Source organism: Coregonus lavaretus, assembly GCF_964263955.1.
Source record: "Coregonus lavaretus genome assembly, chromosome: 25".
In the NCBI taxonomy this organism is placed as follows: Eukaryota; Metazoa; Chordata; class Actinopteri; order Salmoniformes; family Salmonidae; genus Coregonus; species Coregonus lavaretus.
The window spans coordinates 4448901-4474742 of record NC_140012.1 but is presented as its reverse complement, the minus strand read 5'-3'; the positions used below and the strand labels follow the sequence as shown (position 1 = coordinate 4474742).

The window sequence follows — 25842 nt, the reverse complement described above, 5'->3', positions numbered from 1 at the left end:
GTGCTTTGAGTAGGAGGACAAAGCAGGGTGTTGTTAAAGTTGCTTGGGTGGCTTCCTGTCCTTTTCCAGTGCACTTAACGACTTTGACAGACATCCAGGCCTGTAAACAAGACTTGATGAATCAGATGATATTGCCTCTATTCCACCAGTCCCAACTGGCTCACTCACAATTACTCTGGAGGTGCCTGGGACAGCAGTGGCTCAGCTTGTTTTTCAAAATCTTCTGAAATTCTTTGCACTATAATTTTTGGTAATCAGATTTACATTTTAGGCTAATGGTTGTTTCCCTACCCTTCCACATTATAATAGCGTTATCTGTCTGGACTTATATATAGCTATAAGGTTTCTCTCCCACTTAAAGCAGAGGTCAGTGCACTTTCATATATGTAACAAAGTGTAAAGAAAAAAGGCATACATAACAAATCCCACATGGATTGCATTACATTCTTCACTCTCTGCCAGATTGATCGTGACACTAGTGCTCATAGTGACGGTGACAGGAGTAGGGATAATGCGCATGTCCGAAACTGCCAAATATGAACGCTGCTCCAACATCTGAACAAACCAGGTAGGAGTATTTCATATCTTGACAGGTATTTTTCATGTCTTGATGTTTCTTTAGCGGTTGTTAACACAAATGCGCAGTCATGTTGCCCTTATGTATCATGATAATATTAGCTAGTTAGCCCGTAATGCAAGTTGAACGCCCAACAACCAATGTTGAGAGTGAGAAGGAGAATCTGTCTCGCTTTCTTGTCGCTACGACGCCAGTTAGTTAGGCGCTAGTTAACTATCTCTCTGCCCCTGAAGGAAAAGCTTTGCATTTTGCTAACTATGCATGGTCGTAGCTAATTCTTTGACGTGACATAGCTAGCTATGCTAGCTAATGTTATGCTATGTCTTGACCTGGTGAAAACACTTGACAAGACAATGGACCAATGCATTGGCTAACGTGAATGAAAGAAACGCGCTAACTGTCCCCATTGCGAGCTGCCTCTAGCTGTTCGGGCTGCTTATAACTGTCACCTTTACTTTGCAAGGATTAGCTACCATTTACCAGTTTTCACGGCGTTGCAGGTCCTAGCTAGCCGTGAAAGATGACCAAATAGGCGCATTCAACGACCCGATGATTTCAAAGTACCTCATCATCGTGGAGTTGAGGTACTTGGCGATCGCTTACCCCGGCATAGCCAGGTTGCTATACAGAAGTGTGGTGTCGGCACCTTGTGCCATTGAGCTTGCCCGAAATGCCATTAGCCTGTCACATTAATTCCCCAGTTAACGTTAACTAGCTGGCTTGATCGCATTAAGGTAGTTGTATCGTCAGTGTCCCTTGGTGGCTGACCCTACAAACTCCCCATTCAGAAATGTGTGTTGAAATATGGCAGTTTTTATTGGTTCTGGAAGACATTGCAATAGCTATGCATACAAATTCATTTCTACAATATAGCTGAAATGTATAGCCAGCTAAGTGGAGTAATTTATTTTTAGCTGGTGCTCATCTGCATCTGAACCAATATGATCCCATATTAGCAATAGCTAGTGTTGTTCAGTTCAACAATTTTATCCGTTTCTGTCAAGGAATGCCATTGGCCAGTGTTAATCCTCTGTCATACAATATCATCTATTTTTCTGCTTGGAACCATAAACTTTAAACGATGTTTTGCCCTCAATTGCTCACTTAACCTTTGCCCTGAGACATGGCTGTGTAGATGTCACGAGACTCGGAGTGAGTCAAAAGCAATGTCTCAGGTCTGGGCACCTATATAGCCAGTGTCGGTTGCATATTTGTAGCCTACATCAAATGGCATTCTGAAATAGCTTTGTGGCTGCATACAGGCTAACTTACACAACGTTCCCTTTAATTGTTTCCCCTTGCATCAAGTTCGATAACAATGGAAGACAAGAATGTCCATGCCTTTTGGAGGGAGCCCAGTCATATCCTGTCAAAAGATTGTTACAAGAACAAAAGTCTAATTTGGGCTAATGGTGTTTGACTGCAGCCAGCAAGACCTTCAGAGAGATTCAGATTCAGATCAACTTTATTAGCCCACCAGGGGGAAATTCATTTGGTCATGTGCTTAAAAAGATGGTACATAAAACATGAAAACACAGAAACTACACAAAAAATTAATTCAAAGTGCTATAGCTACACATTTTAAAGTGAAAGTGCAATAAGTTGTATACTCGAGGGACCAACAGACTATTATACAGCCTAATGGCTGTTTGAATAAAAGAGTCCCCATATCTATCTGTATTCATTTTCTTTTGAAGAAGTCTCTTCCCCCTTGTCCAGCTGCTGCTGTGACTGAATTTTGAGTGAAGGGGATGAGTACTGTCCTGTAAAATACTTTCAAGTTTTAGGAGGATGAGTTTTGTGTACAGGTTGGTGGCTGATTCTTGATCTATACCAATTATCCTTCCCGCCGTCTTAATCAAGCACTGAAGCTTGACTTGGTCTTGCACTCGCATGTTTCCAAACACACCAAAGTACAGCACACTCTGCAGGACAGATTTATAAAAAATGTGTAAGATGTGGCGGTCGATATTAAAATGGTTCAGTTTGCGTAAAAAAAACATTTGTCTGATTCCCAATTGATCCTCGTAGGGGGTAGAGGAGTTTTGTTCCTTCTGAAATCAATTTCCATCTCTTTTGTTTTCTTAACGTTTATTTCAAGAAAGTTATCTGCACACCACTGGACTAATTTTGCAGTTTCTCTGTCAAAACCTTGGAGAGGCTTGGTCTGGGTGTTGGAAACCCACAACAGCGGTGTCATCTGCATATTTAAAAAATGTGTGGCCTGCGTCAGAGGCTTGACAATCGTTTGTGTACAGTGTGTACAGTATCGGTGAAAGTACTCAACCTTGAGGGGCTCCCGTATTCACCGTTCTAGATGTAGAGATGGCAGAGTTAAACTTCACTTGTTGAGTACGGTTCACAAGCAACCTATTAATCCACTTGATCAGTAGAGAGTTGACACCCACATTCACCAGCTTATCCACCAGTAGGTGGGGTTGGATGGTGTTAAACTCGCTACTGAAGTCAATGCAGACAATTTTCACTAGGCTATTTGCCTTTTCTAAATGTTCGTAGATATTGTTCAGCATGACCAGTAACGCATCATCAACACCCCTGGAGGCACGGTAGGCGAATTGGTTTGAGTTTAATTGGGATGAGAGACCAGAGAGAATTAGTTTTTGAATCCTTTTTTCAAAACATTTCATAGGTACAGATGTCAGGGCTACAGGGCGTAAATCGTTCTTTTCTTCTGGCCTGTTGTTTTTAGGTATTGGGACGATCAGCGACTTCTTCCATAAGTCTGGAATTATCCCACAGTTCAGTGACGGCTGGAACAGCTTCTGGAACAGTAATGCGAGCTGGTCTGCGCATGCCTGAAGTGCCTTGCTGCTGATGCCGTCTGGACCATATGATTTTCGTGGGTTGACACGTTGAAAGTATTGCTTGACGTCATTCACAGAGAACTGTATATCAACAGCTGGTATGCTGTCTATACTGTCCAATGCCACTTTCTGCTGTGATGTAAAACCACACATCAAACCTACAATAGAAACTGTTCAAATCATTTGCAAGGTCATTTTCGACGGTCATACAATGTCTCTTTGGTTTGTAGCCATTTTACTTTACTGCCACCTGATTTAAACACTTGTTTTTGCTGGTTGAGGAGCTCTTTTAATTCCCGAGTTACCCACAGTTTATTATTGGGGAAGATGTTGACTTTCTTTGTTGACCTTCATATGTCCTGCGCTTTGCACACATAATCACTGACAACCAAACATGCACAAACATACAAGCCATCTGACTCATGGTCTTAGGCAGTGGATATAATTACTGAAGAGTCAGTCATCTCAGAGGGGAGAGACAAAGGAGCAGTTAGCCTAGTTCGGAGCTTGGTAGTTGCAGGCGCTTTAGCAGGGAGATAAATGTCAAGCAAAACATATGTTTTTTTTTTACAGAAACTCAAATTCTTTCCTCCTCTCTACCCCTCACATACAGTGAACATCATGGGTAGTTGAGAAACACACCCTGGACATATATTTTGTGAGGAGGACAGAAGACTAGGCTATATTCCAGACCAGACCCCTCAGCCGCAGTCCAGAATCTTCTGCAGCCATGGCTGAGGAGGACTATGGCTGCTTTGTGGACTGGACCCAAATGGGGGACTTGGCCAAGAGCAGTGGCACCTCCAAATTGGACATCAAGGACCCTGTGGAGCTCAAAAAGCTGGCCAGGCAGGGCCACTGGGCCAAGAACCACAAGCTCCGTGCCCAGGTCTACCAGCAACTCATTAAGGCCATCCCCTGTCGCACCGTGACCCCCGACGCCGAGGTCTACCGCGACCTCATGGGCGACGACACAGGTAAAAAAGCCTTGTCCGCCATCCCACTGCCAGACTTTGTGGACGGTAGCGCTGTGCCGCACTACTGCCTCAAGGCAGACGCAGTGACCGCCGTCCACCGGGTCATCTCCTGTCTGGCGGGACAGTTCCCGGACATCTCGCACTGCCCGGCGCTTCCCGCGTTGACAGCCCTCCTGCTGCACTTCAGTGCCGACGAGGCACAGTGCTTTGAGCACGTCAGCCATCTGTTGGCCTGCAATGAGCCGGGCCGACGCTTTGTGGACCAGACCTTCCTGGCCTATGAGTCCAGCTGCATGACCTTTGGCGACCTGGCCAACAAGTACTGCCCGGCGGCCCACAAGATCATAGTGGCTACAGCGCAGGACGTGGTGGAGGTGTACTCGGACTGGCAGCGCTGGGTGCTAGGCGACCTGCCCTTCAGCCATGTGGCTAGGGTCCTAGACGTCTTCCTAGTGGAAGGATACAAGGTGTTGTACCGCGTGGCCCTGGCCCTGCTGAAGTTCTACCGCAAGCAGAAGGCCGGGGCTGGAACTCAGCAATCAGAGGGCCAGAAACAGGACTCTGCAGGGGTCAAGGCAGAGATCCAGGCTTTCGTCAAAGCCATCAGCTCCTGCATCACCCCGGACAAGCTGCTGGAGAAGGCCTTCTCTATCCGCTTGTTCAGTCGCAAAGAGATCACCCTCCTGCAGCTCACCAACGAGAAATCGCTGCAGCAGAAGGGCATCACCGTCAAACAGAAGAGGTGAGTAAGCAGGGCTAGAGAGACAGCATCAGTTCTATTGGGTCTAATTTACATATAGAAAAATGGTAGTCTACAACTCAAATACAGTGGGGGAAAAAAGTATTTAGTCAGCCACCAATTGTGCAAGTTCTCCCACTTAAAAAGATGAGAGAGGCCTGTAATTTTCATCATAGGTACACGTCAACTATGACAGACAAAATTAGAGAAAAAAATCCTGAAAATCACATTGTAGGATTTTTAATGATTTTATTTGCAAATTATGGTGGAAAATAAGTATTTGGTCAATAACAAAAGTTTCTCAATACTTTGTTATATACCCTTTGTTGGCAATGACACAGGTCAAACGTTTTCTGTAAGTCTTCAAGGTTTTCACACACTGTTGCTGGTATTTTGGCCCATTCCTCCATGCAGATCTCCTCTAGAGCAGTGATGTTTTGGGGCTGTCGCTGGGCAACACAGACTTTCAACTCCCTCCAAAGATTTTCTATGGGGTTGAGATCTGGAGACTGGCTAGGCCACTCCAGGACCTTGAAATGCTTCTTACGAAGCCACTCCTTCGTTGCCCGGGCGGTGTGTTTGGGATCATTGTCATGCTGAAAGAACCAGCCACGTTTCATCTTCAATGCCCTTGCTGATGGAAGGAGGTTTTCACTCAAAATCTCACGATACATGACCCCATTCATTCTTTCCTTTACACGGATCAGTCGTCCTGGTCCCTTTGCAGAAAAACAGCCCCAAAGCATGATGTTTCCACCCCCATGCTTCACAGTAGGTATGGTGTTCTTTGGATGCAACTCAGCATTCTTTGTCCTCCAAACACGACGAGTTGAGTTTTTACCAAAAAGTTCTATTTTGGTTTCATCTGACCATATGACATTCTCCCAATCCTCTTCTGGATCATCCAAATGCACTCCAGCAAACTTCAGATGGGCCTGGACATGTACTGGCTTAAGCAGGGGGACACGTCTGGCACTGCAGGATTTGAGTCCCTGGCGGCGTAGTGTGTTACTGATGGTAGGCTTTGTTACTTTGGTCCCAGCTCTCTGCAGGTCATTCACTAGGTCCCCCCGTATGGTTCTGGGATTTTTGCTCACCGTTCTTGTGATCATTTTGACCCCACGGGGTGAGATCTTGCGTGCAGCCCCAGATCGAGGGAGATTATCAGTGGTCTTGTATGTCTTCCATTTCCTAATAATTGCTCCCACAGTTGATTTCTTCAAACCAAGCTGCTTACCTATTGCAGATTCAGTCTTCCCAGCCTGGTGCAGGTCTACAATTCTGTTTCTGGTGTCCTTTGACAGCTCTTTGGTCTTGGCCATAGTGGAGTTTGGAGTGTGACTGTTTAAGGTTGTGGACAGGTGTCTTTTATACTGATAACAAGTTCAAACAGGTGCCATTAAAACAGGTAACAAGTGGAGGACAGAGGAGCCTCTTAAAGAAGAAGTTACAGGTCTGTGAGAGCCAGAAATCTTGCTTGTTTGTAGGTGACCAAATACTTATTTTCCACCATAATTTGCAAATAAATTCATAAAAAATCCTACAATGTGATTTTCTGGAATTTTTTCTCTCATTTTGTCTGTCATAGTTGACGTGTACCTATGATGAAAATTACAGGCCTCTCACATATTTTTAAGTGGGAGAACTTGCACAATTGGTGGCTGACTAAATACTTTTTTTCCCCACTGTAAATGGAAGTCTGAGGCAATGAATGCTAGTGCTTCTGCTAATGCCATGGTAGCGCCTTAGCTAATGGCAGCGTAAATAAACATTAGACATAGTTCTAAGGGAAACAGGCAATAAACCAAATCAGGATGAGAGGCATGCGCTTGCAAAACTGTGCATGACCTAATTTGCCACCAGTAAGAGGTGGCCATTGTTCCTGGGTATATAAAGCTGGTACGACCTTCTGCTAAAATAATTTGGATTGTCTAATTGGTTCTCTGTTTTTAGTTTGCTTGCTCCTTTACCTGTTGTGGCTGTCTGTGTGGCTCTGGCTTGCTTTTTGTCATTGATTATTTTCCTCACCTTTCTGTTCATAGTTTTCTCCTTTTTTGTTCTCTCTTTCCTTTGCTGTCCCTTTTTTTTTCTTCCATCCACCGTCTTCTTCCGTTTTCACCTTCACTCTTGTGTCCATGTGTCGTCTACTGCTCATGCTCCTCCATTCTCCCATGAACCTGGCTCTGTTAGCCTGAGGTAAGTGTCTGTCCTCCCTCTCGCTCCACTCTCTCTCGTCACCTGTTAACACTTGAGCTGACCTCCCTCATTAGTGATAAATTGTATTAGGAACCGTGTCTACATTCTCTGTAAACTGTCCTAATCTATAAGTGACCAGGAAACAAGATTTGGACATTGGACACACTGTACCATAGTCAAACCTTAAAAATTGTGTGCAGGTTTATTTTCTTCTCCTCAACACTCAATTGAGTAGGCCTAATTAAAGTCCCAGACTGACTAGCTGGTCCAATCACCTTGTTTGAGAGGTCTGAATTAGGTGCTGTTGGATCAAGTCCAGCTCACGCTGTGGCCCTTCCATTACCACAACCTCATGGCCCTACATGCGGTACAAAGACTACTTTGACTCTCCAATCAGGAGTTTGTGTGTTACTAACAAAGTAGTCCTCTCCTTCCTGCCCGGTTACCATGGCTACAGGCGGAATGTGCAGCTGGCGCTGAATCCGGACACCTTCTCCTCGGAGGTAGTCAGCGCCAAGGAGATGAAGGACATCTGGTCGTGGATCCCCGAGCGCTTCGCCCTATGCGAACCGCAGCTCCTTTTCACCACCTCAACCCACGGCTGCAGCCTCAACAGGTACTTACTGCCCACTTTTGTACCCACTTTACCAGTCTCATTGTAGCCACTTTACCCTGCAGCCTAGGCTAACCACTAGACCAAGGGTGTCAAATAATGATCCAATGTGGCCCACAGGTGTTTTCTTAGGGGAAAAAGGTCTCAATCAACCTACATTTCTATACAGACTATCCAGCTTGCACCGAAACAAAAGCTGCCCTTACAAAAATGTACCATGGTAGTACAATGGAAAAAATACCAGAGTACTATCATGTTTTCTTTGTCACTACCATGGCAGAAAATACCATGGTACTGGTGCAAATACCATGGTCTTTTCCTGCCATGGTAGTGACCAAAAAAACATGATATTATTTTCATTGTACTACAATGGTACAAAATGCACCATGGTAGTACAATCAAAAAACTACTATGGTTTTGTACTAGTAGCATATAGTGAAACATGAAAGCATGGTAGTTGTTCATGGTCTGTGTCCCACAATTTTTCAGGTAAAGTGACCAAAAACATAGTAATTTATGGTACTCGCATAATGCAACATTGACTACTCGCTCAGCAATGGCAAAGCATAGGACTAGTGTACCCTCTTAAAACCCTTTAGCTCATAGTGAAAAACCACAACACATGGTCTAGTAGTGTAGTGCACCCTCTTAAACCTTGGGACCTGGATAGGGTATGGTGAGAAGAATGAAGGGAGTCTTGACACGATACAGTTTAAAATAATTAATTTATCTGGTGCTTGTCTCTTCAATACAGTTTTAGTTAGCTGTCGCTCATTCAACTGACTACTCTTATACATTTCTAAATAGCCAACATGCTAAAAAACAATTTGTAAAAAGTTATTAATTAGCATCTCAACATATCCTTAACAACTGCAAGTTCTACTTCATACCTTTCAGTCCGTCAGTACGATTGAAAGTATGGATTATTCCCTCACACTCCGTGCAGGTCGAGTAATAATAACAACAAAGTAATATCGGTGACGTGACAGCGTGGGAGGACGTGCCCCGCCGTTCATATAAAACCGTACTTCAGACCACGCACTTTCTTATTTCTTCTCGCAAAGTTAGCTTAGCCGTATCGTGCAAATTGACTGCTCCGCTGCTCCTGTTTTTCGGATTGCATCTTCCCAGGTCCCGGTAGGATAAGCTAAACTCTGTGTGAGTTGTGTGTACTGTCAGTCTGTCACCATATGCCTGTGACCTGTGGGTCGGAGCGCGAAATTCTCCCTCCAAGGCTGTGTGACAGCTCTCCCCTACCTGTCCCTTATAATATAGAGCAGGGGTACTCAACTCCTACCCTACGAGGTCCGAAGCCTGCTGGTTTTATGTTCTACCTGATAATTAATTGCACACAACTGGTGTCCCAGGTCTAAATCAGTCCCTGAATAGAGGGGAACAATGAAGAAATGCAGTGGAACTGACTTCGAGGTCCAGAGTTGAGTTTGAGGGATGTAGAGGATATCGGGCTTCCTTGTCTTGTGCTGACTTAGCCCACCAGCTAGTGTGTGTGTTGGCAAGACATCCTCCTCTGCCATGCTCGTTATCGAGGCCACCGGGTACTAGTCGTCCTTCAACAATTTAAAACTCGTATGGGTCACTTTCCCTAGATAACTGCGTCTCATAGCGCTTGTGCCATCTAGGAAGGTTGTTAGCCAGCTATACAACGTGGGATTCGGACTGCCTCTCCCAGGCATCCCTCTCCCCTGGTATTGCTAGCACGCTACAAGCTAGCTAGCTTACCAACTCAACCTAGCTTGGTTTACCAAAACGACGCCCATTCGTCCGTGTTTTGCATAATAAGACTACGTGTAAACACAGTATTTCTCCTGCTCTAGCCCTGCAGTCGTAGCTAGGCTCACCAGAAATGATTTTGTGGATGCTTTACAACTCCCACCAGATTATTGTAGCTCTCTACCTTTACCGTTTGTATTACAGAGCAGCTACCACAATACAATCTCCGGTTACTATTATATTAGTTAATTTCATTAATTAGTAGGGGTTTGCCGAGTAGTCGGACAAAACGAGTATCGTAACGGATATGGGCAATTTTGGATATGATTATGATCAGAGTATTTTTTTTGTAATTATCTGTGTACGAGGTTCTATGTGGTCTAAATAACTGAACAGGCTATTTTGCCTGTTTGTAAAGAGAAAGGCGGTCTGTACGTTGATGCTGCTGCTCTGATGGGATAGAGTGAAGATGATCACTTTTCCTTGCATGTTTTCGGTCTGATTATTTAGTTTTCTGCTGCCTGCTACTATAATAAATCATATGGCGAGGACGTTTGCTGTGATGCTATCAATGTTCATAATATCAAGCGGGGCAAGGGTAGGGGAAAAAATATAAAACGCTGATGCGCATTCTGACTGAGTAATGACAAACTTGGCTGCCCGCTGCAAGTTGAGGACACACAGACGCATAGGTTGCACAACCCTCCTCGCGCTGCTCCTAATCTGCATATTTTTTTGCAGTGAGAACGTGCAGGGAGGTATTTTGCCAACATCTACTTAGGTATATTAAAACATCTCTGTTTTTTCCGATCACCAGTATCATCCGATCCGAGTATCAACTGTGAATTTAGGGGCCCTCAGAGGAGTCAGGGCCCTCTAGCATTCCCTCCAGCATGGGGGATGCGATGGAGGACTCCGATAGCCGCGATGATGACCTGCTCTCCACTCGGGCATTCAACCGGCAGTTTAATGAACAGGATGATGACACGCCCAACATGGCGAGGAAAGTGCCAACCAATGTTGTGGACCCATTCAGCGTAGTCAAAATATAACAATAATATCATTACACTCCACTTAATTTGGTGTTTTATATCCTATGCTTTATAACTCACTCACTGTTAAGATAAGGTTTAAAATAATTTGTTTATCTGATGCTTCTCTCTTCAGTTTTCAGTTGTCTCTCATTCAACTGACTCACTGACTAGGCAGGCTAGCGCGAAAGCTACAGTGAGAGTGCGTGAAGCAACCACTAGAGCGAGCGGCTCCCTCTGCGGGCCGAAACATGCACAACACCCCTTGACTATAAATAAATGATTACAAAAGGCCAAAGATTAGGCTACCATATATCTCAAAGGGAACCCAAACATGTACAATTAATACAGAAAGTATTACCCCTTTTTGACAGGAACTATTTCATTTTTTCTTTGATGTTACAGACAAACTAGGACCAACAATAGTAGCCGAATGCCTCTATCAGAAACTTGCCCATACTCGTATATAAATGCATCAATATAATGCCAACCAACCTCTTTTGACCTTGGGGGAGGGGATTTATTTGATGCATTATACTGCCATTGTACCATGGTAACACACAATTAATAAAGATGGTACCATATGATAATTGTTTGTACCGTTTATCATAATTGTGTGTTACCATGGTAGAAAAACATTAAGAATACCTGCTCTTTCCATGACAGACTGACCAGGTGAAAGCAGTGATCCCTTATTGATTTCACTTGTTAAATCCACTTAAATCAGTGTAGATGAAGGGGAGGAGACAGGTTAAAGAAGGATTTTTAAGCCTTGAGACAGTTGAGACATGGATTGTGTATGTGTGCCATTCAGAGGGTGAATGGGCAAGATAAAATACTTAAGTGCCTTTGAACAGGGTATGGTAGTAAGTGCCAGGCGCACCGGTTTGTGTCAAGAACTGCAACGCTGCTGGATTTTCCACGCTCAACAGTTTCCTGTGTGTATCAAGAATGGTCCACCACCCAAAGGACATCCAGCCAACTTGACACAACTTGTGGGAAGCATTGGAGTCAACATGGGCCAGCCTCCCTGTACATAACATTAAGGTGTTCTTAATGTTATGTACACTCAGGTTAAAACCATGGTATATCCACGATTCAGATCTATACCATGGTATAAATGATGCAATCCCATGGTAATATTTTGGTACAACTGCAGTACCATGGTAGTACCATCATACTTCAAGGCTAAAACCATGGTACATTTCCGTATCACTGATAGGCTATATCACTGCAGATATGCAATATTATCGTCGCAATGCTGTAATGTCGCCGAGCCCGACCCTAGTTACAACTGATATTCTGCCCACTTTATAATTGGTTCACTTCCTACTTTACCCTGTATTGGGCCCAGTTTACCATACATCTTACTCTGTACCTTTCCCCACAGTCTCGGCTACCATACCTACTTTACCATAAAGGTGAAATGTGCAATTGGTAGGCTACATCAATTTTTGGACTTTAAAGTGATAGTTCACCCAAATTACAAAATTACAAATTGGGTACCCTGTAAGCAGTCTATGGACAAGGTATGACAGCAACCGTGGTGTTGGTCCTTCAGCTGGTTGAAATTTGAGACATAATATCAACAGGAAAGTAATATTAAAGACTTCAAAACGCTTGTCTGTGTGTGGCCATCAATATGTGTTTGCTCATGACCGAAGGCACAAGTACAAGACGGAGGTACATGCTCGCGATGCATGCATACTAACTGATGTTTACATGGTTTTGTGCCAGTTTATATAGATTTCAACTTCAGTACCGGCGCTTTGGGTAAACAATATTTTCCTGTGGATATTTTCACACAAATTTTGAGCAGCTGAAGGACCAACCGCACAGACAACCGGTAGAGTAAGTTCAATTGTAATTTTAATGTCTTGTAAGGAAAATGTCCACGATTTTGCAGTGCTTTGTTTCAGATTGTATACCAAGAATTGGCATCAAAGTCTGATTTTATTAGGCAAGTTTCAGTTATGAATCAGCAATGGCCGTTATCCTTGCCATTGTAGAGTCGGTCAGAGCTATCCAAAGTACATCACTAGTGGCCTTAAAGACTATCATACAGCTAGTGAAAAAAGCTGATCTTTCAGACTCAAATTCACACATTTGATTTTTCAATAGGGAATGGGTTAACTTTCTGAGTAATGCTACATAGAAATCATTGACCAGAGACACTGCAGTATGATCATAAAAAATTATTGTAATCTGACTTTGTAAAAACACTTATGGAATGTATCGTGCTGTAGGCTAAATGTAATTTTGTTGCATTTTCAGTTAAAAAGGTCCCATCTTCCTTTTTTCTTTCTCATCTTTAAGATACAACATGATTGATAAAGGGAAGCTTATGTGTGTGTTTTTCATATGGATACTTGCACGCATGCATGGCCAGATTGTGTAAGTGATGTGATTAATGTAATAGTGGATGTCCATTCCTTTTGTCCCAGGTTCTACGCTCATGTCGAAGGCTATGAGCCCACTCTGCTACTCATCCGGACCTGCCAATCTGACGTAGGGACCTTACACACACTTAAAACTTGTGTGTGCCCTTACCCCCTCATGTAACAGCATAATGACAACCACAGCCATAGACTAGTAACTCTCGAGCTCACAGGATTATGACATTGAAAAAGTAGGCATAAATGTTTTAAATCTACAGTCGAGTCAGTTTTTAAATCATATTGATATGGTAAAGACCTATAATTTAATGACATATATGAATACATGTACAGGCTGCAGTATTTACTTCTTATAATAACATTTTTGTGTGACTGAATAAAAAAAACTGTTTTTGGGTGCACCCTGTCTCAAACGGTCCTATCCCTATTTTCCCCTTCTGCCTTCTGACATTGTCCCATCCTTCTATTTCCTATCCCACGGCTCCAATTGATGCTACTGTAATACACCCTCTCACCACACCCTGCATTGTCTACCCAGGTATGTGGAGCCTTCCTCTCTACAGATTGGGAGGAGCGCAAGCGAGGCGGGAACAAACTCAGCTTCTTTGGGACCGGAGAATGTTTTGTCTTCAGGGTGGGTTGTTTATTTCCCTATTCACTTTATGTTTCTCATCCAATTAGGCTATGTGAATCCACCATTCTTTAATTTTATGTATTCTTTTTGGGGAGTAGCATGTTTTGGGAATTCCTTTGGGTGCTTCCCATATACTGTACCAGTCAAAAGATTGGACACACTTACTCATTCAAGAGTTTTTCTTTATTTTTTACTATTTTCTACATTGTAGAATAATAGTGAAGACATCATAACTATGAAATAACACATGGTAGTAACCAAAAAAGTCTTAAACAAATCAAAATATATTGGCCACCCTTTGTCTTGATGACAGTTTTGCACACTCTTGGCATTCTCTCAACCAGCTTCATGAGGAATGCTTTTCCAACAGTCTTGAAGGAGTTCCCACATTTGCTGAGCACTTGTTGGCTGCTTTTCCTTCACTCTGCGGTCCGACTCATCCCAAACCATCTCAATTGGGTTGAGGTCAGGTGATTGTGGAGGCCAGGTCATCTGATGCAGCACTCCATCACTCTCCTTGGTCAGATGGCCCTTACACAGCCTGGAGGTGTGTTTGGGGTCATTGTCCTTTTGAAAAACAAATGATAGACCCACTAAGCGCAAACCAGATGGGATGGCGTATCGCTGCAGAATGCTGTGGTTGCCATGCTGGTTAAGGGTGCCTTGAATTCTAAATAAATCACCAACAGTGTCACCAGCAAAGCACCATCACACCACCTCCATGCTTCACGGTGGGAACCACACATGCGGAGATCATCCGTTCACCTACTCTGCGTCTCACAAAGACACGGCGGTTGGAACCAAAAATCTCAAATTTGGACTCATCAGACCAAAGGACAGATTTCCACCGGTCTAATGTCCATTGCTCGTGTTTCTTGGCCCAAGCAAGTCTCCTCTTCTTATTGGTGTCCTTTAGTAGTGGTTTCTTTGCCACAATTCAACCATGAAGGCCTGATTCACGTGGTCTCCTCTGAACAGTTGATGTTGAGATGTGTCTGTGACTTGAACTCTGTGAAGCATTTATTTGGTCTGCAATCTGAGGTGCAGTTAACTATAATGAACTTATCCTCTGCAGCAGAGGTAACTCTGGGTCTTCCTTTCCTGTGGCGGTCCCCATGAGAGCCAGTTTCATCATAGGGCTTGATGGTTTTTGCAACTGCACTTTTCCGGATTGACTGACCTTCATGTCTTAAAGTAATGATGGACTATCATTTCTCTCTGCTTTTTTGAGCTGTTCTTGCCATACTATGGACTTGGTCTTTTACCAAATAGGGCTATCTTCTGTATACCACCCCTACCTTGTCACAACACAAATGAAGAAGGAAAGAAATTCCACAAATTAACTTTTAACAAGGCACACCTGTTAATTGAAATGCTTTCCAGGTGACTACCTCATGGGCGGCAGGTAGCTTAGTGGTTAAGAGCGTTGTGCCAGTAACCGAAAGGTCGCTGGTTCTAATCCCCGAGCCGACTAGGTGAAAAATCTGTCGATGTGCCCTTGAGCAAGGCACTTAACCCTAATTGCTCCTGTAAGTCGCTCTGGATAAGAGCGTCTGCTAAATGACCAATTATATGAAGCTGGTTGAGAGAATGCCAAGAGTGTGCAAAGTTGTCATCAAGGCAAAGGGTGGTTACTTTGAAGAATCTCAAATCTCATATATATTTTGATTTGTTTAACACTTTTTTGGTTACTACATGATTCCATATGTGTTGTTTCATAGTTTTGATGTCTTCACTATTATTCTACAATGTAGAAAATAGTAAAAATAAAGAAAAACCCTGGAATGAGTAGGTGTTTCCAAACTTTTGACTGGTACAGTATACTCAACAAAAATATAAATGCACATGCAATAATTTCATTGATTTTACTGAGTTACAGTTCATATGAGGAAATCAGTCAATTGAAGTCAATTATTTAGGCCCTAATCTATGGATTTCACATGACTGGGAATACAGATATGCATCTGTTGGTCACAGATACCTTAAAGAAAATGGGCCTCACAATGGGCCTCAGGATCTTATTACGGTATGTTTGTGCATTTCAATTGCCATCGATAAAATGGTGTTCGTTGTCCGTAGCTTATGCCTGCCCATACCATAACCCCACCGCCTCCATTGGGCATTCTGTTCACAAAGTTGACATCAGCAAACCGTCTGTGGCATTGTGTTGTTTGACAAAACGGCACATTTTAGAGTGGCCTTTTATTGCCCCCAGCACAAGGTCCACCTGTGTAATGATCATGCTGTTTAATCAGCTTCTTGATATGCCACACCTGTCAGGTGGATGGATTATCTTGGCAAAGGAGAAATACTCACTAACAGGGGTGTAAACAAATTTGTGCACAAAATCTGAGAGAAATAAGCTTTTTGTGCGTATGAAACATGGGACCAACACTTTACATGTTGTGTTTTGTTCAGTGTAATTTCACCTCAGAATTGTCAAAGCAGTGACTAAGAGTGGACACCAGGTCGCAAGACTTACAATAATTAGCCTCCTTATCACAAGTCTGGCCTCCACCCACTCTGAACGGAAAAGCATGTCAGGTCCAAAAATGAGTGATATAACAAAATGTAGTGTACACTTTAGAGAGGTTTCACTGAGTGTACCTGAGCTAGAAATACCTTCAATTCCAAGTCCTTCTAGCATGAATAATTAAACTGTTGTGGTGTGGATGATGCGCAGCTGTGTGCTCTGTCGGTCTGCCTTTGAACAATGCCCCACATGCACACACTCAACGGAAACTCCTGTAACTGGAGCCTAACTGTACAATGCCACCTGATAAGGCCCTCACCTGACACCACACACAATAAGATAAGGATCGAGATCTATCAGACATGCATGTAGAGAGAGAGAGAGAGGCTGGGGAGAGGGAATGAAAAAGCACCAATTATGACAGAGTATTCAGTGTCCAGCTTGTATCTGACTGATTCAAGGTAACCCCTCCAGTATGAAGATCATAGAAATATAATGAATATGGCCACCGGTCTGTCCACCCATCACAAAACATTGACTTTAATGGGGATTCCTGTTCTAGTAATTATATTTCAATGATGAAGATAAACCCTCAAACGTGAGCATTCCTCCCGGTTTGTCGGTGTAGCTGAAGCCGGAGATGGAGAGGTATGAGTGGGTGGTGATCTGCCACCCGGAGCTGGCCTCCACCATCAAGGCCCAGAGCAGTGAGGACCCTGCCGAGGACGAGGCGCCCCCCGACAGGCAGAACTCGGACGGCAACAGCCTTCCTGTGGAGAGGCCGGCCGCTGACCCATCTGATCGCCTGTCGCCCTTCCTCTCGGCCCGACACTTCCATCTCAACTCCAGGAATACCTCCATGTTCATGGCGGGCAACTTTGACTCTATCATTGTGGGTGAGTGGAAATCAGTCCTTCTTGTTCTTAAATCGATCAATCTAGCCAGAGTGAGTAAGATGTACTCACCTAGATTCTCAGGTCTATATCAGTCATTGATAAGGACAATGCCACAATTAAACTAACATCTAGGAACTGAAGATCCTTATGGCCCTTGCCTGTCCCTCTGTGCCTCTCCTCTTCCTCTCACCCAGCGTCTCTGTTTCTTAACTGATCAATCCGATTGGCCAGTTCACTTACCTAGATTAAGATCATTTTCCTGTCTTAACTCCTGCTGTTCTGTCTCCTGCCAGGGGGAGGCGAGGGAAACGCGCTGTACATCGACGGTGAGCTAAACCACGGACACACAGCCCGGTGCACCACTTTTGACAACCCACCGCTCTGCTCCACCGAGAGCTTCCAGGTGGCCCTGCTGGAGGTGTGGGGCTTCAAGGACACAATGGCCTCTGATAGATAGACAGACAGACAGACAGACACACACACACACACACAGTTCGAGATATACACACACACACAACCCACCAAGGGCCTGATGAAGGTACCAGTCATATCAGAACAAACCCCTTTCCGTCCAGCAAATTCATTTATCCATTGAATTCTATACATAAATGTGAAATATTTGTATTTATTCATGTTGAACAAGTATCATATTTTATTTGTGATTCGTTTTTACAGATTTTTAATTACATTGTATTACTCTTTTTGTTGACTCTCATTCGGAGGGGTTTGATGGCGAAAAGCAGCTCTGTTGTGAAAAAGGCCTTGTCTGGAATTATCAAATGCCATGATTTTACACACTCAAGTAACTTCATTTCTGTATTCACTTTATATCTACTCATTAATTTGTGCAATCTGGTTACGCACCAAACCAGCCGCCAAAATCGTAGTAAGTAGGCCTATAAGTCTTTGAACATATGCAGTCTACCCAGCTGTCAGAAAACTGGGGTCAATGAAAATAAATTGTACAACGTGAAGTGTGGCTGTTGTGCGGCCATATTCACACCAGATGTACTCTTCGCTCTGCGCACAGCAGTAAATTAGAGAGGCCCCTTTGTAAAGTATGTGAATATTGTTCTTTGAATGTGTTTTATTGATGGTGTGAAAGTGTTATCAGGTGAGATGAAGACCATATCCACGTCCCTCATTATTTAGGTTCACAATCTCTGTAATGCAGTATTCATCCGTCTCTCTCTCTTTCTCTATCCGTCCCTCAAACAATATCATCCAAAAAATAGCAGAATATGTACGTTCTAGTGCAGAGACTCAATTGTATATCATTGAATATCTGTGTTGTATTGAAGAAAGTCCTCCAGTGAAGGATCAATTGAAAAATGACAGATGTATCGTACATGTGAAAGTAATACACTTTTAAACAAGTGACATTTGTCTCTGTCATGTTTTATTGTTAATTAATTTCATAGTTTTTTTTGCTAGCTTTGCTGACATATGTGCCCCCACCCACCCTACTGTTCTTACTTTGACTATGGGGTGAAAGGAGGGGAGTAGTTTCTTGAACCCTGTCACATAAACGTGTCAGATGCCTTTCACAATCAGTTTACCCAGAATCTAACTATTGGCCCGTCTGACAATTATCATACCATATCCAGGAAACTTGCCTAGTTGGCTTGGTAAGCATATCTATGAAAATGTAACCTCAAAAAATACTATTTGAAATAAACTGATGGCAAGATAAGAGAGATACCGGTATGTGAAAATTCCAATGAAATAGTCTGCAAAGGTAGATCATCTATCCAAGTGATTATGTGGCAAAGTCCAGCGTCTCAGCATTCCTCTCACATATTATCTACTGATTTCTGGATACAAATGTTGTCATTAATGTGGCTTAAGAAAGCAGCCACACTTTTTTTTTTTTATCCACATATTTCTGACTTATAGTTAATGGAGCAAGTCCCCACTTTAAATCATTGACATACTTCTTATTATTCTTTTGCACACTACTCCTCTTAAGCTATAAATGCCTTTCAAACTTTATAACGTGTAGACTGGTCTGGATTTTTGATATATTTTATACTTTTTAACACTTAAGGTTTTTGTTCTTCATTTTTTTAGTCATTTTAGCAGACGCTCTTATCCAGAGCGACTTACAGTTAGTTAGTGCATACATTATTTTTTATTTTTTCATACTGGCCCCCCGTGGGAATCGAACCCACAACCCTGGCGTTGCAAACGCCATGCTCTACCAACTGAGCTACATCCCTGCCGGCCATTCCCTCCCCTACCCTGGACGACGCTGGGCCAATTGCGCGCCGCCCCATGGGTCTCCTGGTCGCGGCCAGCTACGACAGCCTGGATTCGAACCAGGATCTCTAGTGGCACAGCTAGCACTGCGATGCAGTGCCTTAGACCACTGCGCCACTCAGGAGACAGTTTGATGGGATTTCCTCAACATTCTAAAGGTCACATTGTGACATCACTTCCAACAACAAACTGAGCCATTGCTATGGATACTCACACACACAGAGGAGCGCATGGGGCAGTGAAAGGAGCGAGGGACAGAGAGACAATCAGCTATGGATACTAACAGAGGAAGTTACTGTATTTCTAATTTCGGGTTGAGCAATCGGGCCCGGGTGGGGTAGGGCCTGAACGTCGCCGGCATGGGTAGGGCTCGCGCTAAATTGTCATGCCCTTGCAAGACTAGATAGAATGTAACATTGGTCGCGTGTTGCGTTTGTCCGTTAGCCCAGGGCTTCGGGATGCAAGTGTGAATCACTACATTAACCCCCCCACACACAAACACTTTATCTTTGCTTGATTGAGCTTGCCTGGCCTAATGGACCAATGGAATAGTCCCAAAATTGCAAACCCTGCCCATCTGACATTCCAGGCAGGCTTGAAAGATCACTGAAAGTATAGTATTTGAACATCGGTTTGACACACACACACACATACAGACACACACACACACTTTTCTTTCCTAACAGGTCTGAAGGATAATCCACACAATCTTCTGTGTCCCTGTCCGATTACGTAAATCAGACAAAATCATATGTCATGAACATATCCAGCAAATTCTATCAATTTACTTTGTTTATAACTTCAAGTAGATTCAAATTCAACTTGCTGGGGGCAGGGAAGGGGTGCCCCTCTACTGCCAGTGGGTCCCTCTTCCCACTGATCCCCCTCCAGCCCAGAGAGGACGTCAAGAACATCCTGCTGTCGTCCAAACTGTTGTGATGAAATCGTATTTAAAACTTCACCATGCCTCCTTGTCTTCTGTACTCTATTATTACATGTTACAAATACAGTGGTATTCTAATAGGAGAGTGTATAAAAGTGTTGTCTGAGTAGTTATTTCTGATAAAATGTGTTATCTAACTGCCTCATAATCCCAAATAATGTTTATATAGTAGTCTATCAAAGTATTCAGACCAGATATTTCAATATTAACTTTGACTTCGGAAAGTATTCAGACCCCTTGACCTTTTCCACATGTTGCTACGTTACAGCCTTATTCTAAAAATATATAAAAAAAATTAAACTCCTCATCAATCTACACACAATACGCCATAATGACAAAGCAAAAGTAGGTTTTTAGAAATTTTAGCAAATGTATCACAAATAAAAAACAGAAATATCACATTTACATAAGTATTCAGACCCTTTACTCAGTACTTTGTTGAAGCACCTTTGGCAACGATTACAGCATCAAGTCTTCTTGGGTATGACGCTACAAGCTTGGCACACCTGTAATTGGGGAGTTTCTCCCATTCTTCTCTGCAGATCCTCTCAAGCTCTGTCAGATTGGATGGGGAGCGTTGCTGCACAGCTATTTTCAGGTCTCTCCAGAGATGTTCGATCGGATTCAAGTCAGGGCTCTGGCTGGACCACTCAAGGACATACAGAGACTTGTCCCGAAGCCACTCCTGCGTTGTCCTGTTGGAAGGTGAACCTTCACCCCAGTCTGAGGTCCTGAGCGCTTTGGAGCAGGTTTTCATCAAGGATCTCTCTGTACTTTGCTCCGTTCATCTTTGCCTCGATCCTGGCTAGTCTCCTAGTCTCTGCCGCTGAAAAACATCCCCACAGCATGATGCTGCCACCACCATGCTTCACCATAAGGATGGTGCCAGATTTCCTCCAGACGTGACACTTGGCATTCAGACCAGATAATCTTGTTTCTCATGGTATGAGAGTCTTTAGGTGCCTTTTGGCAAACTCCAAGCGGGCTGTCATGTGCCTTTTACTGAGGAGTGGCTTCCATCTGGCCACTCTACCATATAAAGGCCTGATTGGTGGAGTGCTGCAGAGATGGTTGTCCTTCTGGAAGTTTTTGCCATCTCCACAGAGGAACTCTAGAGCTCTGTCAGAGTGACCATCGGGTTCTTGGTCACCTCCCTGACCAAGACCCTTCTCCCCCGATTGCTCAGTTGGGCCGGGATCCCATCTCTAGGAAGAATCTTGGTGGGTCCAAACTTCTTCCATTTAAGAATGATGGAGGCCACTGTGTTCGTGGGGACCTTCAATGCTGCAGAAATGTTTTGGTACCCTTCCCCAGATCTGTGCCTCAACACTATCCTGTCTCGGAGCTTTACGGACAATTCCTTCGACCTCATGGCTTGGTTTTTGCTCTGACATGCACTGTCAACTGTGGGACCTTATATAGACAGGTGCGTGCCTTTCCAAATCATGTCCAATCAATTGAAGTTACCACAGGTGGACTCCAATCAAGTTGTAGAAACATCTCAAGGATGATCAATGGAAACAGGTTGCACCTTATCCTCTGCAGCAGAGGTAACTCTGGGTATTCCTTTCCTGTGGCGGTCCTCATGCGAGCCAGTTTCATCATAGCGCTTGATGGTTTTTGCGACTTCACTTGAAGAAACGTTCAAAGTTCTTGAACTTTTCCGGATTGACTGACCTTCATGTCTTAAAGTAATGATGGACTGTCGTTTCTCTTTGCTTATTTGAGCTGTTCTTGCCATAATATGAGTTGGTCTTTTACCAAATAGGGCTATCTTCTGTATACCACCCCTACCTTGTCACAACACAACTGATTGGCTCAAACGCATTAAGAAGGAAATAAATTCCACAAATTCACTTTTAAGAAGGCACACCTGTTAATTGAAATGCATTCCAGGTGACTACCTCATGAAGCTGGTTGAAGGAATGCGAAGAGTGTGCAAAGCTGTCAAGGCAAAGGGTGGCTACTTTGAAGAATCTAAAATATAAAATGTATTTTGATTTGTTTAACACTTTTTTGGTTACTACATGATTCCATATGTGTTATTTGATAGTTTTGATGTCTTCACTATTATTCTACAATGTAGAAAATAGTAAAAATAAAGAAAAACCCTTGAATGAGTAGGTGTGTCCAAACGTTTGACTTGGTGCTGTATGTAAATAAGGTATTTCAGTTTTTTATTTTTTATACATTTGCAATAAACATTTCTAAAAACCTGTTTTCGCTTTGTCAATATGGGGTATTGTGTGTAGATTGATGAGGATTTTTTATTTATACAATCAATTTTAGAATAAGGCTGTAACGTTAAATAAATGTGTGAAAAGGGAAGGGGTCTGAATACTTTCCAAATGCACTGTATACTGTTGCATATTATAAACCGGGTGGTTCGAGCCCCGAATGCTGATTGTCTGACAGCCGTATACCACGGGTATGACAAAACATTTGTACTGCTCTAATTACGTTGGTAACCAGTTTATAATAGCAATAAGGTAAGAACAGCCCTTAGCCATGGTATATGGCCTTTATACCACACCCCCTCGGGCCTTATTGTTTATTATCCAGGGCCACTGGTTGGATTGGATTTACTGTACTCACTCAAAACTCATGAACTCTCCTACCTCGAAGTCACCGACTTTTATAAAAAACGAACGTGTCACCCCCCTATTCCCAGGTAAGTCTGCTGGACCATGGAACTCTAGAGCAGCACATCAAAAAACCTGCCACCCTGTTGTCAGCTATCAGTTCCCTGAGGAAGGATGCAGCTATCAAGGCTTTAAATGGTCAAATTTGGGGGATGACCACCAAATGCAATAAAGTTTGGTAAACTACAAAAACTAGGTTACAAAAAATAATTTCAGCCTGTTATTTTTACTAACTAACTTAACTTAAACATCTGGCAACATGCAGACTTTCTCCATCAAGACAACACTTAGAGCTTATGATTCAAAAATGTCTAAAATCAATGCAAGTCTCATATCCAGGGTGAATACTTTTGTATTCATGTATAAAGGACATCACACAGGTGTGCCAACTAAAATATATATCCCAGACAAGACTGAAGAATAGGACAAATAGGCTGCGTTTAGACTGGCAGCCCAATTCTGATATTATTTTTACTAATTGGTAATTTGACCAATCAGATCAGCTCTGAAAAAGATCTGATGTAAAAAAATAATCTGATGTGATTGGTCAAAAGACAAATTAGTGGAAAAAATATCAGAATTGGGCTGCCAGTCTACACAGCCAGGGACAAGTGAATATAAGTCCGTTCTGGAGTTCGTAGCAGTTTGAATGAATTTGAGTGGTTACATACACTACATGTTAAATGGCTACGAGAGAGATAAGGAGACTCTTGCTGGCTGTAATCAAAGGGAAGGTACCACTGAAGGCCCCAGTATTCAGTCAGGCAGCTTGAAGAAGATGTGTCACCATCCAGGCCCTTGTCACAGCATGCAGTGGCATGATAGGGCGATTACATTTACATTTACATTTACGTCATTTAGCAGACGCTCTTATCCAGAGCGACTTACAAGTTGGTGCATTCACCTTATAGCCAGTGGGATAACCACTTTACAATATTATTATGATTATTATGATTATTATTTATTTTATTTTTTTTTGGGGGGGGGGGCTGGTAAGGGGGGGGTTAGAAGGATTACTTGATCCTATCCCAGGTGTTCCTTAAAGAGGTGGGGTTTCAAATGTCTCCGGAAGGTGGTGAGTGACTCCGCTGTCCTGGCGTCGTGAGGGAGCTTGTTCCACCATTGGGGTGCCAGAGCAGCGAACAGTTTTGACTGGGCTGAGCGGGAACTGTGCTTCAGCAGAGGTAGGGGAGCCAGCAGGCCAGAGGTGGATGAACGCAATGCCCTCGTTTGGGTGTAGGGACTGATCAGAGCCTGAAGGTACGGAGGTGCCGTTCCCCTCACAGCTCCGTAGGCAAGCACCATGGTCTTGTAGCAGATGCGAGCTTCAACTGGAAGCCAGTGTAGTGTGCGGAGGAGCGGGGTGACGTGAGAGAACTTGGGAAGGTTGAACACCAGACGGGCTGCGGCATTCTGGATGAGTTGTAGGGGTTTAATGGCACAGGCAGGGAGCCCAGCCAACAGCGAGTTGCAGTAATCCAGACGGGAGATGACAAGTGCCTGGATTAGGACCTGTGCCGCTTCCTGTGTAAGGCAGGGTCGTACTCTCCGAATGTTGTAGAGCATGAACCTACAGGATCGGGTCACCGCCTTGATGTTAGCGGAGAACGACAGGGTGTTGTCCAGGGTCACGCCAAGGCTCTTCGCACTCTGGGAGGAGGACACAACGGAGTTGTCAACCGTGATGGCGAGATCATGGAACGGGCAGTCCTTCCCCGGGAGGAAGAGCAGCTCCGTCTTGCCGAGGTTCAGCTTGAGGTGGTGATCCGTCATCCATACTGATATGTCTGCCAGACATGCAGAGATGCGATTCGCCACCTGGTTATCAGAAGGGGGAAAGGAGAAGATTAGTTGTGTGTCGTCAGCGTAGCAATGATAGGAGAGGCCATGTGAGGATATGACAGAGCCAAGTGACTTGGTGTATAGCGAGAATAGGAGAGGGCCTAGAACTGAGCCCTGGGGGACACCAGTGGTGAGAGCACGTGGTGCGGAGACAGCTTCTCGCCACGCCACTTGGTAGGAGCGACCGGTCAGGTAGGACGCAATCCAAGAGTGAGCCGCGCCGGAGATGCCCAGCTCGGAGAGGGTGGAGAGGAGGATCTGAATTAAGAATCTCCAATTCCAAAGTTAAATCTAGAATCGGTTTCCTATTTCGCAACAAAGCCTCCTTCACTCATGCTGCCAAACATGCCCTCGTAAAACTGACTATCCTACCGATCCTTGACTTCGGCGATGTCATTTACAAAATAGCCTCCAACACTCTACTCAGCAAATTGGATGTAGTCTATCACAGTGCCATCCGTTTTGTCTCCAAAGCCCCATATAATACCCACCACTGTGACCTGTACGCTCTTGTTGGCTGGTCCTCACTACATATTCGTCGCCAAACCCACTGGCTCCAGGCCATCTATAAATCACTGCTAGGCAAATCCCCGCCTTATCTTAGCTCATTGGTCACCATAGCAACATCCACCCGTAGTCTGCGCTCCAGCAGGTATATCTCACTGGTCATCCCCAAAGCCAACACCTCCTTTGGCCGCAATTCCTTCCAGTTCTCTGCTGCCAATGACTGGAACGAAATGCAAAAATCTCTGAAGCTGGAGACACTTATCTCCCTCACTAACTTTAAGCATCAGTTGTCAGAGCACCTTACCGATCACTGCACCTGTACACAGCCCATCTGAAATTAGCCCGCCCAACTACCTCATCCCTATATTGTTATTTATTTTGCTCATTTGTACCCCAGTATCTCTATTTGCACATCATCTCTTGCACATCTATCATTCCAGTGTTAATACTAATTGTAATTATTTTTGCACTATAGCCTATTTATTGCCTTACCTCCATAACTTGCTACATTTGCACACACTGTATATATATGTATTTCTGTTGTATTTTTGACTTTGTTTT

The 25842-nt window shown here is 43.7% G+C and overlaps 1 protein-coding gene across 4 annotated transcripts; it reads left to right on the top strand.

Annotated features, from left to right (window-relative positions):
- Nucleotides 1-495: 495 nt before the first annotated feature.
- Nucleotides 496-18467, top strand: LOC311100586 (TBC1 domain family member 24-like). Of its 4 annotated transcripts, none has more exons than XM_084141501.1 (8): nucleotides 496-568; nucleotides 3288-3624; nucleotides 4016-5121; nucleotides 7772-7930; nucleotides 13134-13197; nucleotides 13624-13719; nucleotides 16821-17088; nucleotides 17382-18467. In XM_084141501.1, the coding sequence occupies exons 3-8, from the start codon at nucleotides 4133-4135 to the stop codon at nucleotides 17543-17545; spliced, it is 1740 nt and encodes a 579-aa protein (XP_083997627.1). In that variant the 5' UTR covers nucleotides 496-568; nucleotides 3288-3624; nucleotides 4016-4132; the 3' UTR covers nucleotides 17546-18467. The 4 variants fall into 4 exon arrangements, with proteins under 4 accessions (XP_083997627.1, XP_083997628.1, XP_083997629.1 ...); XM_084141502.1 differs by having other exon boundaries at nucleotides 505-568; nucleotides 3288-3500; XM_084141503.1 differs by lacking the exon at nucleotides 3288-3624 and having other exon boundaries at nucleotides 527-568.
- The last annotated feature ends 7375 nt before the right edge of the window (nucleotides 18468-25842 follow it).

Coding starts and splice junctions, on each gene's coding strand:
- LOC311100586 (XM_084141501.1), top strand. CDS start 4,133: ATGGCTGAGGAGGACTATGGCTGCTTTGTGGACTGGACCCAAATGGGG. Junction 13,198..13,623: donor TCCGGACCTGCCAATCTGAC/GTAGGGACCTTA, acceptor TTGTCTACCCAG/GTATGTGGAGCCTTCCTCTC. Junction 13,720..16,820: donor GAGAATGTTTTGTCTTCAGG/GTGGGTTGTTTA, acceptor TTGTCGGTGTAG/CTGAAGCCGGAGATGGAGAG.